The sequence below is a fragment of the Octopus bimaculoides genome, chromosome 10 (genome assembly GCF_001194135.2).
Source record: "Octopus bimaculoides isolate UCB-OBI-ISO-001 chromosome 10, ASM119413v2, whole genome shotgun sequence".
Taxonomy (NCBI): Eukaryota; Metazoa; Mollusca; class Cephalopoda; order Octopoda; family Octopodidae; genus Octopus; species Octopus bimaculoides.
In genome coordinates this window covers 93,976,051-93,992,546 of record NC_068990.1, presented here as the reverse complement: position 1 = coordinate 93,992,546, position 16,496 = coordinate 93,976,051, and the positions used below count along the sequence as shown (strand labels likewise).

General features: G+C 36.0%; 1 protein-coding gene across 1 annotated transcript in view; it reads left to right on the top strand.

Moving 5' to 3' along the window:
* LOC106877934 (histone deacetylase 4) overlaps positions 1–16,496 on the top strand; it is a 224,265-nt gene that overhangs the window by 145,662 nt on the left and 62,107 nt on the right. Inside the window, exons 4-7 of the mRNA XM_052971386.1 lie at positions 2,829–3,055; positions 5,559–5,667; positions 6,190–6,304; positions 7,514–7,632. Coding sequence (XP_052827346.1) covers positions 2,829–3,055; positions 5,559–5,667; positions 6,190–6,304; positions 7,514–7,632 — 570 coding nt within the window. The remainder of the gene's footprint in view (positions 1–2,828; positions 3,056–5,558; positions 5,668–6,189; positions 6,305–7,513; positions 7,633–16,496) is intronic.

The window sequence follows — 16,496 nt, the reverse complement described above, 5'->3', positions numbered from 1 at the left end:
GAAGGAGAGATGTAATCTTTGGTGAGTCTGGCTTGAGTCCCCAGAAGATATTATTTGACTCATAACAACTAAGAAAGAATTAATGATTTATTGTCTTTGTGTACAAGAATGGTGGTGGTGGTGGTGGTGGTTAGTGTGGTGGAAGACAAAATGAAATGCATTTATCTTGTGAAATTTTCTGATATTTGAGGTGAGGGAGAATCCTTTGACTACAATTTGTGTTAAATCCACAAATTCATTGTTATCAGTTTGTGTAATGGAAGTTCTTGGAAATGGTAGACTAACAGAGTCCGATTCTCTGAGTTCAAATCCTACTTGCTTTGACTACGTCTTTTATTATTATTTTTTTTTTGTGTGGTGGTGGTGGTGGTGGTGGAGGTGGTGAGAAACTAAGTACCTGTAATATGTGATAAAATTCATGTAATTCTGAGCCATCTTGAATGAATATTGACATCATGCTCAAAGATTAATTCCGTATTCTGTAACAATGCGACCTCCAGTGTCTCATCATAGAAAAGTGATTCATTTTATCTTTAAGAGCAGAGAAATTGATTTTGGGATGAATTTCATTTCACAACCCTCAGGTCTAAGGCCCTGTCTTGCTGCACAACACCCTTGGCGAGTGCCTTCTTCTGTAGCCCTGGGTGGACCAATATCTTCTAAGTGAACTTGGTAGGGCGTGTGTGTGTGCATGTGCATATTTGTGCTTGTATCCACCCCACCTCCCACACAGCTAGTGTTGGTTTGTTTATGGCCTCAACTTAGCAGTTCAGCTAAAGAGACTAAGAGAATTACTATCAGACTGAAGCAAATTGGTACTAGGATAAATTCGATCGACTAAACTCATGAAGGTGGTGCTCCAGCATGGCCACAGTCCAATGACTGAGAAACAAGTAAAAGAATAAAAAGAATAAATAATAGATTGCAATTTTTTGGCAAGGTTAGTCTTAAAAGAAGCAGAGTTAAATATTGTCTCCAGTGGCACAACATAATGTTTGCATATCAGGTATATAAGGGATTACTGTATGGCCAGTGCCACCCTCTTGTAATATCGGCACATGGATGAGGTATTGAGCTCCTGGAAATAATGACATCAGGAAATGATAAACTCCTATCCATTCTAGTTGTAGATTTAATAAACTTCAAGTCAAAAGCTGGCAGAAACGTTTAAAAGCTGGGCGAAATGCTGAGCGATATTTCGTCTGTCTTTACGTTCTGAGTTCAAATTCTGCTGAGGTCAACTTTGCATTTCATCCTTTTGGCATCAATAAATTAAGTACCAGTTGTGTACTAGGGTCGATCTAATCAACTGGCCCCCCCTCCCCCAAAATTCCGGTGGAGATACACTGCCTGTGTCTAATGCTTTATCTTCTCCTTGTTTCAGCTGTTAGACTGTGGCCATGCTGGGGCAGCACTGCCTTGGAGAATTTGTAGTTGAATAGATTGACCCCAGTTCTTATTTATTCACTTTTAGCCTTGTACTTATTCTATTGGTCTCTTTTGCTAAACCACTAAGTTGAAGGGACGTAAACACACCAGTAGCAGGGGCTAAATATAGAGATTCACACATACGTATGAGTGTGTGTGTGTGTGTGTAAATACACACACACACATACGCATTTGTGTTTGTGTGTGTGTGTGTAAATACACACACACACAAATGCATATGTGTTTGTGTGCATGCATAAAAAACTGATGGCTAGAAAAGTGGTTGGGAGGAAAAGCCAGATTGGATTTATTTAAAGTGGATGAAATTATTTCTAGAGCTGTGAATTTTAGGGAGGAAAGGAACAGAGGAATGGCTTATAATTGTTTAATGCAGCTTTTTAAGCTTCCCTCAGTTCGTATTAAGGAATTATGTCTTTGGCAACCGACATTATGATTGGATGATTTTTTTCAGAAGCTAGAAACCGTAGCATCAAGTGAGTCTTGTGTGTGTGTGTGTGTGTGTGTGTGTGTGTGTGTGTGTGTGTGTGTGTGTGTGTGTGTGTGTGTGTGTGTGTGTGTGTGTGTGATGTAGGTGTATTGCAATTTTGACATCGACACAAAACAAATGTGTGCTCTTTCTGTTTTCTTTTGTAATGTTGAAAGTAACCTGAAAACACAACAGGATGTACTTTGTGTACTTTCTCTTAACATATCGCATGATTTTTTTTCCCTCTCACTGATCTGTTTATATTACAGTTGATCCCTTTTACACCCTATTGGCTCAAGCAATATCGTTGTGTTTTTGTTTTTTGTTATATTTTGCCAATATAAACAAACTAAAAATTAAAAGATTGAAAGAAAATTGTTTTTTCAAATATTTTTATCACTCTTATTGTGTAGAAAGCCAAACATTTAGAGTAAATGCTATTATATTTTGTATTCAAATCCAGAAGGGAATAAACTTTGTCACCCTTCACATCTGGGTTCAAGTCAACTTTCATCATCATCATCAACAACACTACAGTAGCAACAACAACATGAATTTACTTCTAATTTTATAGTATTTTGCATTTGTGAATTGAAATCTGCTCTAGTAATTTATTGCAGGGATTGAAGTAATGAAAGAAATCATTATCGTTGTTGTTGTTGTTGTTGTTGTCCTTGTCATGATGGTGCACCAGGAATGGTTGAGCATTGGGCAAAGTACATTTTTGACATGAGTTCTGATTTCAAATTTCACTTTCCAGTCCCCTTTCCATGGGAATTCATAAAACCCACAACTTTCAAGTTACTTTTCTTTTATAAACTCAAGTCTTTTTTATTTATTTTATTTTATTTTATTTTTTTTGCTATTCCACTTGTGACACACTGTTTCTAAGCCTGGTTTCATTTCGTTGTAGATCTTCCACCCTCTCCTCCTGTTGCACGGCGGTCTGCACCGACCACAACAGTGCAGGCAGTGCAGACATATCCTGGTAACATCCTTACAGACCAGCAGTTTCAGCAACAACTTGCTTCTATGAAACAGCAATATCAGCTGCAACAAGAGATGTTGCTGCATCAGTTCCAGCAGCAGCAGAAGCAGCTGGCTCAAGAACATGAAAAGAAATTGCAAGAACACATCAAAGTAGGTTTTTATATTTTGTGTTGATCTTGTCACTCTTTCATTAAATACGTCATCCTCATCCTCCCTGCTTTTTTCTCTCCCTCTTTCTCACTGGAAGGAAGGACATCTAATAAGATGAAGACTGTTACGCATGCTTGGGTATTTATATCTGCAGTTGGTCACCTAAACATGTCAAAGCCATGAAAGTATTGAGAAACAAAAGACATAGGGTAGGAAGAAGAGATGAAAGCGTTGAAATGTTGTCATTTTTATGCGTGGTCTGATCATCCTCTGTGAGAAATACAAATACTGCTTTAATTGTAAATTTCTTTTTACGTTTAATGATGGATGTAATTCTATGACTAAAAATGAGGTATAAATTGAGAAAAATCTAATTTCACCACATTCAAATTTAATGTTTATTGCACAGACATCAACAAATGGAAATCCCATTTTCGTTTTGGTCCCTGTCTACAAACTGAACCTTGCATCAGTTATTGGCAAACTTGCTTGGCACAGTTGTCTTCTGGACTCTTGCTTTAAAAAAATCCCTACCAATTTTACAACCATGATAATTCTGTGAGTTGTATTCCCGTGGAGAAATCTTGCACGTTCCCTGCTTTCACCCCACCATCTACACCACTTGACACATTCTCTCCTCCAACATTATCCCTTTCTTGCTCTGCTACATTCACTATCATACATAATAATAATATCTCCAGTTGCTTCAAGCAAACAAGCTGTTAGTCTGACAATTCTTCTTTCAGTTCCCTCAAACAATCCACCCTACAATTAGCCCTTATCCTCACCAAAGTCTTCAAATCAGCCCCTCCTTTTCTGGAATATATCTTGATCTTTGAAAACACACAGTTGTTCTATTCCCCAAAAAAGCCTTTGCTGCCTTTTAATAATGACATCAGCCAAACATAGTGTAATGCATCTGCTTACTTGTGGAGTAACAAACTGAGTTATAGGCTAATGATGGTTTCAAATTTCAGCACAGTTTTAGGGGAGGGTATGATAGTTGATTACATCAACTTCTGTACTTGACTGGTACTCATTTTATCAGCTCCTGGATGAATGAAAGGTAAAGTTGACCGTGGCAGTATTTGAACTTGAAATGTAAAGAGCCATTTCTTCTGTCTCTGACATGCCACTAAGCATTTTTGTCCAACACTCTTAGAATTCCGCCAGCTTGCTGTCTTGCAAAAATATTTACAATAAATTTAAAATCATGCATTTTGTAGGGGATAATTTCTAAATTTTGTAGGGGATAATTTCTAAATTTTGTAGGGGATAATTTCTAAATTTTCTAGAAATAAATAGCAAGAATTTTGTGTCAATGTTAGGCTTTAAAACTTTAAAATTGTTGTCATCATATTTGTTAGCTTTAATTATTACTAGCATCGCCCTTGATCATTACCAGTGTTGCCTGTGAAGGTTACCAGTGTCGCCTTCCTGGCCCATGAAAAGACATTTGAGTGAGGTTGTTGCCAGTGCCGCTGGACTGGCTCCTGTGCAGGTGGCACGTAAAATACTCCATTTGAGTGTGGCTGTTGCTAGTACCGCCTGACTGGCCTTCGTGCCGGTGGCACGTAAAAGCACCCACTACACTCCCAGAGTGGTTGGCATTAGGAGGGGCATCCAGCTGTAGAAACTCTGCCAGATCAGAGATTGGAGCCTGGTGAAGCCATCTGGTTTGCCAGTTCTCAGTCAAATCGTCCAACCCATGCTAGCATGGAAAGCGGACGTTAAACGATGATGATGATGAATTTCTTTGTTTAATTTCACATCAGTGCCACTGTTAAAGTTACAGGGTCAATGATTTGTTCATCTTCCTCCAATCTCTTCTCATCCACCTTGGTACCAAAAATGCCTAATTTTCCACTACCACCATTCCTCTTTTTCTCTGTTTTTAGTTTTACTCATTTTCTTCAGACTGGAACCTGGTGCAGCTTGCCAGCCCTGGTCAAACTGTCCAACCCATGCCAGCATGGACAATGAGCATTAAATGATGATGATAAAGATATATATATATGTATGTATTAATAAGATAGATAGGTAGATAGATATTTAGGTAAGTAGATAGAATTCAAAAGTAGAGGAGTATAAACATTTTAAACAGTGAGACTGTGTATTAAAAAGTAAACTCAGCTAGAATTATTATATCTATAAAAAAAAAAAGGGTTGTGAATATTATGCATAAGAAGTGTTATAAATCAAAAATTGTTTTGAAAGAACGTAATTGTGAAAATTTAGTGTAAATCGTCAAAATGTGGAGGATGAGAAGTTGCAAGGGACATAACTACCGTATTTTATTTCCCATTTGGTTGTTTTCACTGGTGAAGCGGAGTAAGAGTTCTCTTACCTTGGATCTTGTTCTCAGTTTCGTGAGAATGTGATTTCAATCCAAAATCTATTTTGATTCTGCCAAAAAATAAAAAAATAAAAAAATAATTGTGCCAAACTTTGTAAAATGATTGAAGAGTGTATAATTAATATTGTTGCTATTGTTGTTGTGTAGGTATATATGGAGCAGCAGAAGAAGAAAGAACAACAGCAACGGATAGAAAAGGAGATGCTGGAGAAGGAGCGCTTAGAAAAAATAAAGAATAAGAATAAAGATGAAGAAAGTAAGTTCATCTGGTTTTAATTGTTTCTTTCTCTTCTTTTGAGGTCCTTTCCAGAAACGCTAGTATATTCAGGCAGGTAATACAGTTCTATATTCAAGAGATGAGGAACATTATTTACATTATTTACATTTGACGGATATTTGTCCTCATCTTATTTGTTGTTAACATAATGTTTCGTCTGGTATACCCTCCAGCCTTCATCAGGTGTCTTGGGGAAATTTCGAGTCAGTAGTGGGGGAGGGTGCACTGAAAGTGTAGCTGCTAGAATAAGAATAGCCTGGGCAAAGTTCAGAGCTCTCACCTCTGCTGGTGGCAAAGGGCCTCTCGCTCAGAGTAAAAGGCAGACTGTATGACACATGTGTACGAACAGCCATGCTACATGGCAGTGAAACTTGGGCCGTGACTGCTGAGGACATGTGTTTAAAGAGAGAAATAGCTAATTTTTTAATTTACAAAAGCTGAAACTAGTCATTTCCCCCCACCCCTCTTCATTTTGTATTTTAAACCTTCCTTTACTTCTAGGTGCTATAGCTTCTACTGAGGTGAAACAAAAGTTACAAGAATTTGTCCTGACAAAGAAACAGAGAGAAGCAGCAGCAAGCAACATGACAAACTCTCCACCACAGTTCCGGCATTGGTAAGTTAGTTTTTTCCACATGTAGATTAGATACTGCAAATATTTGAATGGTTCACCTGCTGAATTATGGACCACTGAGTCATCAGTAAAACCTTTCTGTAAAATCTATGTTCTTTCCCTAGAGAAACTCACAGAAGTTGGTTTGCTGAACTTTCTGCAAATTTCACTCCTGTTTCATATAACTGTATTCTTAGCAGTAGGAAGACCAAGTATCTATAGAGATAAAGTTTCTCCAACAGAAATGCATGTTACTCATGTAAACACAAGTTTGGATGTAGAGTGTTTTGCTAGAATATCAGTTAAGACCCAATGATATTACAACCAAGATGTTTGTTATGAATCATTTTAGATTTACTTTATTTTTTATATCTGCTCCAATCTGATCTGGCAAACATTTATAATAATGTTACACATTTCATTGTTTACATGAGTTGAGGGATAATTTTAAGTATTGAAACTGCTAAGGGATTAGATGTTGGTGTTTGAATGCACCTCATATCAGACACCTGGCTTTGTCCTTTGCAGAAGACAGCTTCTGTATGCTTTATCTTTTTCATACCATCCTTCTGAGAGCATTCCTATTTTTATGATACAAACTTCTTTTAAAAGAACCTAAATTAAAGCCTTCCAACAAAAGAGTTAATATAAGTTCCAGTCGCTTAATAATGGTAGTTATTTTCCTACATTCTCCAGTGATTACCAGCAGAAATATGGTAACAAGAGGATTAAGTGAGGTATTTCAGTTTAGTTGACTCAATTTCCTTAAATAAAACTCCCTACAAATTTAACTAACGAATTACATATGATTCTCTACCATTTCAACTGATGATCAAATTTTAGTTCTCATCCAGTTATTAAGTTAAGATAAGATAAAAAAAAAAAAAAGCAACTTAAAATAGATGTTTTTTCATAAAATTGATAAAGAGTTCAGTGAACTTTCCACCAGGAATGGAAAGTCCAATGTTTCAGACGGAATCCTTTAGGAAAAAGTTGACTACACTCTGATTTTACTGTCTGCTATGTCCTGTTGATGCAGACCAAGTCACTTTGGAGTATGCTTCAGCATATAAGATGGTATCCACTCTGAGTTTTTGTGCCTGTAAAAGAGAATAAAAGCTTAAAATATTGTTGAGTAACAATCAATTTTATTAGAAATCTTCTCCAAGATAGTTTTATTTTCTTTAATGCATGTTTCTCTTTAATATTTAGGGTGGGTCACCCAGGGTCAGTCGAACAGAATTCTCCTCCACAAAGTGGTTTGTCACCACCCTATGGTCCATCGCCTCTACTAGGGAAATATGAAGATGATTTTCCATTACGTAAAACAGGTAAGCATCCTTTTATTTGTGGTTAAAACCAGAATAAAAACAAACAAAAAAAAAAAAGAGAAAGATATCAAAAATAAAGGCATTTTAGGCACCTTCTGACTTTTTTTTGGGCTTGCATTTCCAATTTTACAATAGCATGATTTTGTGTGGAACTAGTCTGGCAATCTGAACCCGTTAGGGATTTCAGCTAACCCCTGTTTGCAGTATTTCATCTACTTTTCTATAAGCATGACCCAAAACTTTCAATTGTCTAATTCTTTTTTTTTTTTTTTTTTACCTGGAATCACCTGTATACAGCTTATTCTGTTTGTTGTAACAGCAATTACTGAAATAATAACATCTTCATTTCATTCTCTTCTTCTCTTTCATCATGCACATATTGTATTTCTACATCCACATACACAACTACTTGCATACACATTCTCATATGTATTTATACACTCACATACGCAAATATAAATACTTTAATTGAGCTTACGTTGAAAGTCATTCGAGTCTCGTGACTGGCCGCCGACACAGTTTTCTGCCAAAAAGGATAGTTTGTCCTGTTCATGTTTTATTATTAGCATTATCCTGCATTTGACAATAAAATTATTTCCTTATCTGTATCTTTAAATATTTTGATATTTGTTTTTATATGAAGTTATGTATTAAAACAATTTAATATTAACTGAAGGCTCACTTTAGTAGAGTAACAAATTTTTGAAGAAAAAAAGGTTGATAATGACTGCAGTTTTGGCTTCCTAGTTGCCTAGAGACTGTAACTGCTGGTGAGTTGAAACTTTGAAGTCACTGGCAAACTGTTACTTGTCAACATTCATACCCACACACAAATAAATAAATAAAAGTTCCTAGTTATGAAATTCCTGTTTCCTTTGATTTAGAGAAGACCAAGAGATATAAATATTAATATATAATTTTATTTCAACTATTTATTGTAGTTAATTATTTTAAAATAAAGTGTTTTACAGATTCTCTTTTTCTTTGTATGTATTTTATTTTTTAGCATTTGTGCTTTTCTTATGCTGGCAGACAAAACATTTTAAAATAAAAAAAAATATTTCAAGTATTTAAAAGCATCCTCTCATTGTTAGTATTGTCACTTTTCAAAATTGTATTTTTTTTTATATGTACTTGAAGTCCCTTACTGGCTGACTGGAGGAAAGGTTGCAGACCATTGGCTGCTCTGATATTTTGTTCTCCTCTTTCAGATATTTGGCTTGGTTCAGAGGCAAAGACAGTTTATTCTTGTTTTGCTCTCCAAAAGATAAAGCTTTGATACACTCACTTTGAATTTGGATTCAGTTGTTCCTCACCTTGTTACCACAATTAAAATAACTTTTTAATTCAGTATAAGGGCAGCAGTTTTGAGGGAAGGGGGATTATTTGATTCCATTGAACTCCCCCCACCCAAGTATTTGACTGGTACTTCATCAACCCCAAAAGGCTGAAAGGGAAAGTTGACATCAGTGAGATTTGAGCTGATGTCAAAAACTGGAAGAAATCGTCAGCATCATATGTCCATTTTCTATGCTGGCATGGGTGGAACGGTTTGACCAGAGCTGATAAAACCAGGAGCCACACCAAGTTCCATTGTCTGTTTTGGTCTGGTTTCTACAGCTGGATGTCCTTCCTAATGCCAACCACTCCACAGAGTGTACTGGGTGCTTTTTACTGGGTTTCAAATTGTGGCACAAGGCCAGCAATTTTGAGTGGTGTGGATTAGTTGGAATCATTGACCCCCCCACCCCCCGCCAATATTTAATTGGTACTTTATCTAATCGACAAGGTAAAGTTGGTCCTGATTGAATTTGAATTCAGAACCTAGAGTCTGAAGAAATGCTATTAAGTATCTGCCACACTAACGATTCTACCAATTTGCTGGAAGAAATAATTCTTTCCTGTACAGGCACAAGGTCTGAAGTTTTAGGGGACGGGGGACTAGTTGATTACATTGACCCCACTGTTTAATTGGTACTTCTTTTGTCAACCCCTAAAAGGATGAAAGGCAAGGTCAACCTCAGCAGAATTTGAACTCAGAATATAAAGCTGGATGTACTGTCACTGACCACTTTTTCCTGGGGTGCCAATGGTCCTGCCAGTTGGTCACCTTCTGCTGGAAGAAAGACTGTAAGACTTATTTCTAATGAATCTGCCAGCTTATCACCTTTATCATAATTAAAATAATATTGTTGTATTGTCATCACCTCCAGTTTTCGTTAGTAGAACCTGTGGAGTTGAAACATTTATGAAGTTCTTGGACAAGAAATGAAAAGAAGAAACGAAATAGTTCAAATATAAACTGAGTGTCGCAAACTATAATAATGCTGTGACTATGAGACAACTTCTTGTTTCCTGATGCATGATTATCCTTGTCTGTTATGACTACATAAACATATAATATAGCTATACGTACACACATACATATATTTGTATGTGCATATGTATGTATATATGTGTGTGTGTGTGTGTGTGTGTGTGTGTATATATGTATGTATATATATGTATATTTATTTATATATATAAAATTGAGATTCTGTTGAATTAGGTACTTAAGTTGAAGCACCAAATCAGTCAGGCATTTGTGCAGCTGAAGATGGCACTGCATTTAAATTGATGTAATGATTGCATTGTTCAATTAAATGGAGCTGCTTGAAACGGTCGTACTGCATCACTACTTGGTATCCTGTTGCTTATTTTGATTTTATATATATATTTATATATATATATAGATATATGTACATATATACACACACACACACCCACACACACATATAAACATTTCAAACCCTCTGATGAAGACTAAGCAGGTCAACATTCTTTTTGTTAAAGAATTATTTGTGTATATATATATATATATATATATATATATATATATATATATATATATATATAATGTATGTATATATATATATTTCTGTGTAATTATGTAACTTCTGTGTGCCCTACTTGTCCATATTCATTGTTTACAAAATAAATTGATGCCATTTTATGGGTCTCCTGTGAATTGTACTTGCAGTTTATAAGTAAATCTATTTTTCTTTCGCTCTTCCATTAAATTTCAGTTCTGTTTTCAGATTTATTCTCATGCTTACCTTTTACACCATTTAAACACTACAACTTCATCATGGCACAGCTTCTGTTTAGGGCCAACTCTGTATTTTTATGAGATGTCTATTGAAAATTACTAGTGTTTATCACTAAAACTTTATACCACATCAACAACTAATTAACAAGATTTATTTGCAATTTGTTCATAAGATTAAAAAAATATCAAAATATTTCTCAAATTTTAAGAGTTTTAAATATATTGAATGTAATAAATATAGAAATAAATGAATATATAATGAAACATATATATATAACAGTGTGTATTTCCATACCACAGTTGACTAAATCCTGTATAAACAAACTGGAGTTTATTGATTTTTCTGGAAAATTATGATGATAGCAACCATTTATTACTTTTAATAGGACTTGGAAAATTAATAATGTGCAATAAATTTTTGTGTGATCAAATTAGGCAAGTTGTTCAAATAGTAGTGTGTGTGTGTGTGTGTGTGTCCAATAGATTAAGAATGCATCATTTACTCTCCTTTTTTATGTTTTTGTTTTTAGTGTGTGCATGTGTGTGTGTGTGTGTGTGTAATTTTGACAAATTTATCAGACATGCGTAAATATAAATGAATGTGTGTTTGTGTCCAGATGAGCTGGTGTTATGATGTGATTGTAAGTTATCAGTGAGCGAAGCCTGTATTTCAACTCTGTTTCCCAATTAAAACACGCCTCTTACATCACTAATTTCCATGAAAGAGGCTGCAATGTCACAATAACACCATCTCTCTATCCTCTTTATCCATTACCTGTATAACATATACTCACCTGAGTCTGTGTATCTTAAATTTTTGCAATAGAATAAGCACTGCTTTGACTTCAAAGCTGGTTTGTTTCAGGAACTGTCATCAATTAATATAACCAATGCCAAAACTGAGAAATGGTGCCTGGGCAGCTCTCCAGCCTTGCCAGCCCCTCTCAAACAGTCCAACCCATGGCAGCAGGGGAAACAGATGCTGAATGATTCTTCTTCATCATCATCATCATCGTTTAACGTCTGCTTTCCATGCTGTCATGGGTTGACAGTTTGACATGGCTTTGTCTAACAGAGAACTGTCCAGACTCTAACTGTTTGTTGTGGCATGATTTCTATAACTGGATGCCCTTCCTAATGCCAACCACTTCACGGAGTGTGCTGGGTGCTTTTTACATACCCCTGGCACAGGTACATTTACACAGCACCAGTATGGGTGTGTATATGCATTACTGGCACAGGTGCTTTGTTATGTGGCACCGGCACCTGAAAGGACCAGCCTGTATATGTGGAAGACAAGGATTTTACTTTATATAGGCTTACACCTTTCAGGTGCCGATGCCACGTAAAATCACCTGTGCCAGTAATGCATAAACACACCCATACCAGTGGCACATAAAAAGCACCCAGCATTCTCTGTTATGTATATATATATATTTCTGTGAGAGTTAGAGGTTGGGAAACCAACCAACCAAGGGATGGTACCTATCCAATATACTGCTGGTAGTGTACCCAATTATTCATACCCAAATGCTGGTTATTGCATGTTTTGGAATAGATACACACTGGAATGTCTACCAGATGATGTATGTCGTTTTGTATCCTCTCCGTTTATATATATCTCCATCTAGCAAATCCACTAACAAAGCTTTGCTCAGCTCAGGGTTAGGGTTAGGGTTAGGGTTATTGTAGAAGATGCTTGCCCGAGATGACATGCAGTAAGACAAAACTCTGCAACCATGTGGTTGCAAAGCAAACTTCATACATCCAGGCTTTGGTTCCTCTTTTATTGAGAAATAAACAAACATAAGAATTCTTTACATGAACACTAACTTGTGTGTGTGTGTGGTATTTTGTCAGGTACAAACCTCATTGAGGTATTTCTAATCAACGAATGGATATCTAGATAGAAACTTATTGCAAATGAATCTGGGGAGAAAACATCCACACCTCCACCCACCTGCCTTGTAAATTGGAAGATTCATTAATTTTGTTCCAATTAGATTATTCCAGTTAGATCAATAAGATATTCTGGATGAAACTGGTTGAGAATTTTCTGCCATTTAGTTAGATATTTATTATAAATGTTGTCTTTTATTTATTCTCTATGATTATCATGTCTTATTTAGGCATGCTTATAGACTCAGAATAAAATAATATATTCTAATTTGGCAATGTATACGGAATCATGGAACCATCTTCAGTTATAACTTTGTACTGCAGCATTGTGTTCAATATAAAAGTTAGTTGTCTTTTTGTTGTTGTTTTCAGACTCTTCTGCTATTACAACAATGATCTCTGTTTCCTAAAAATATCCTGAATGTACAGCCTCCACTATAACCCGTTACTGCTAATCCTTGCCATCCTCACTGAGATTTACTTCCCAAACCCTCTGTGACTGTGAAATGACTGTGAAACTAATCAATGTGCCCAGACACTAACAATAAATAACAAATTGATCTTGTCATAGTGCTTTATTTCGTTTATTTATTTATTTTTAATGAAATCCATAATCTCTTCTTTGATTTAATCCAAAGTTCATTTTCTTTTCTATTTGTAAATAATTATTAAACCTTTCTTATTCTGATATTCCTTAAGGGATTTCATCTCTCCCACTCAACTTATTTTTACAGCTTACTCTTCTACTGTTTTCTCTTTTCCAGAAAGTTTCCACTTTTGTTTTTTTAATAGAATTCTTATTGAATAATTCATGCTTTGTTCTACATTTCAGTTGTGAAGTCATTAACAGACACAACCTTTTTATTCTAGCTGTTGATGGTCCAAGTTGGAAAGTGAAAATGTCATTTGTTGTAACAACTTATTGAAAGTGTTTGTGCTGTTTAAATATTCTTCAGTTCTATATTTAAGAGACGAGGAATTATGTACATTATTTACATTTGACAGATATTTATCCTCATCTTGTTTGTTGTTAACACAACGTTTCGGATGGTATATCCTCCGGCCTTCATCAGGTGTCTTGGGGAAATTTCGAACCTGGGTTCTTATTCCTAAGGTATTCTTTAATTTTATCATTTAGTTGGAATGGTAATTGAAATGGAGTCAGTGCATTTCATTAGCAAAGTGGTAACAAAATGGTCGAGAGTGTCACAGCATTGATCAATAATTTCATTATCGTTTATGAGTTCAAATTTCACCAGGAGATCCTTTCTTCAAGTTTGAAGATAGCAGAATGGATAAAATAGGTTTTAGTAATAAATTAAGGCTAATTTGATCAGCTCATTATTTTCTTAAGAAAAATCCTTGTATTTAAATGCAAATTAGCTTAGCTTCCAGTTTTCTGAAGTGACAAGCACTATCAATTTAGTTTTGATGTAATTTTTAAAAGTAATAAATAAAGTAATATATTTGACTGTATATTGCATGGAGGGCTGATCAAGATACCCAAAGAGGGTGGAAACAGTGGCTGCTGCTGCTGTTATTGCTGAGTAGTTGTGACCCAGCTGTTGCTGACTGAAAGAATGGAGACAGTTTATTGGTGCAACAAAGCAGATATAGCAAGCTTCAGTATGCATTTGTGTTACTGTGAAAACTCTACTTGCATTTCAACAATTTGTACAGAAGGTGCACTTAACAAAAAGAAGAAAAAAAACACAGAGAAGTTATCCAGTATTTCAGAAAGTTGCAGATCTACTAAAACAGATGCAAAGATGATAATTTGGTTAAGTTTGCTTTGTTAGGACACATTTTTGAATTTGGTTTCACTGTGGAGCATTTTTGGCAAATGTTTTCTACCACAGCCTCAGATTGATCAAAGTCTTGTGAATAAAATTTGGTAAGTGGAAGCTGTGATGAAGCCTTTTGGAAGGGCTACTTCCATTCTGGGGCAATAGATCTGATCCATAATCCAATTTAACACCATCACCTGATCCTTTGCTGACTTTAGTAAGGGCCACTCTGTTGTAAGCTTTTGGATCCAGCTAAAGATAATTTCCTGTGTTCACCCATCAGTCCCAGAAAGGCTTGAAAAGGGTTCTGGACCCTACCTCTTCTCCTGACTAAGCTATTCAAAATAATAATAAGAAGAAGAAGAATGACCTTAGTCTGTATGTGGAATTTTTGCTTTGTTGTATGAAATGTGAGATGAATTAATGAAAATACTGTAAGAAACTAAGGCAGTGGTAAATTAGTTTAAAAACATTTTTGATCTGTTCTTAACAATTCAGTATTTTAATTGTAGCTGTATAACTGAAATGGTTAAGAGGTTGTTGAGAGAACTTTTTGAAGATGCAATTTGGGCAATTGCATGTGTGTGCACGCACGAACATGCAATTTGGGCAATTGCATGTGTGTGCACGCACGCACAAGAGATGTTGTAATGTAGGAATGTTGCATGTTATGCATAAACTGAAGATGGCAGATGATTTCACTTTACAACATGTCACTCAGGTTGTTGTGAATCTTGGAAGTTTTATTATAGGTAACATTGACTTTCATGACACATTTCAAGTCAAATTTTGTTGTTGTTTAACCCCAGGCCAAGTCTAATGCAGTAGATTTGTGATTAGAGGCATTCCTGTTATGTTTAGTGTTTTCTTTCTTTTTTTCTTTTTCCAGCCCTAATATATCTAGGACAACCATCTCCAATGTGTTCTTTGTTCTGATTGGTTCAGAAAGTCTGTTGTTATTTAGTTGATGTTTCACAGTTCTAATTCCATAAATGATGATTTTTGCCAATCATTCTCACAAAGTTCGTCAAATAAGAACTCTGATTAAATTCAGCTATTAATTATACTACATCTACTATTAAAACTAAGTTTTGTCTCAAGGAGAAAAACCTCAGTCTTCATTAGTAATTATCATTTGTCCAAATTTTCTCTGTCTCTTTCTAAAAAACATTTGTGCAGGTCTTGAATCTTTCACTCCCCCCCCCCCCACACACACCTATATGCCTAGCCCATTCCACTTGCATGGAGCATGCTGGTTATTGAATAGCTTGGGATGTTGGTTTGCTGAAGTACTCCAGTGAATGTGCAGGATGCTGTGGAGACACCTGGTGTGAAAATGCTTGAGAGGTCTTGTCTGTTCTTTATAAACTGTGCAATAGACCTTTAGCTTGGTGGAGAAGTTGATTCCCCTGTGTTTCAATACATTCTTTTGCAGTATCCTGAAGGCAGTGCTGGCTTTGGAGATCCTCTTGTTAACTTTTTCAAGAGTCTACTGCTGAGCTAGGTGACCCTATCAACACAAATGGGGTAGCCCCTACCCCTATTATCAACCCCCCCCCCCAGAAGAATGAAGGGCAAAGTTATCATTTTGAGGATTTGCACTCTGAGCATAAGTAGATTGGAAGAAATATTCAAATGCTTGCTCGCTCTCTCTCTCTCTCTCTTTCTCTCTCTCTGTCTCTTTCTCTCTGTCTCTCTCTCTCTGTCTCTCTCTGTCTCTCTCTCTCTCTCTGTCTCTTTCTCGCATACATCAGTGCACTTCACCTCATCATCATCATCTTCACACACACACTCACCCACTCATCTACCATACATACATGCCAATATGCTTTGTTCACTCTCATCCTGCAATATAGTACACTACATTATCACTCTCTCCTCCTATTCCCTTAAACACATTCATTTTCCTGCTCACCCACCCACACACTTGTATTTTGAGTATTTCTATTATCCTTACCTCCTTTTGCCCTTCCTCCACCTCTGTTGGCTGAATAAAGCCATTCCTTACACTTTTACCAAATCTGCTGCCATTTGTTATCTAACTAAGCTGCTTTTACTATAAACACCATTTTCCACATACCCCCCCCCCC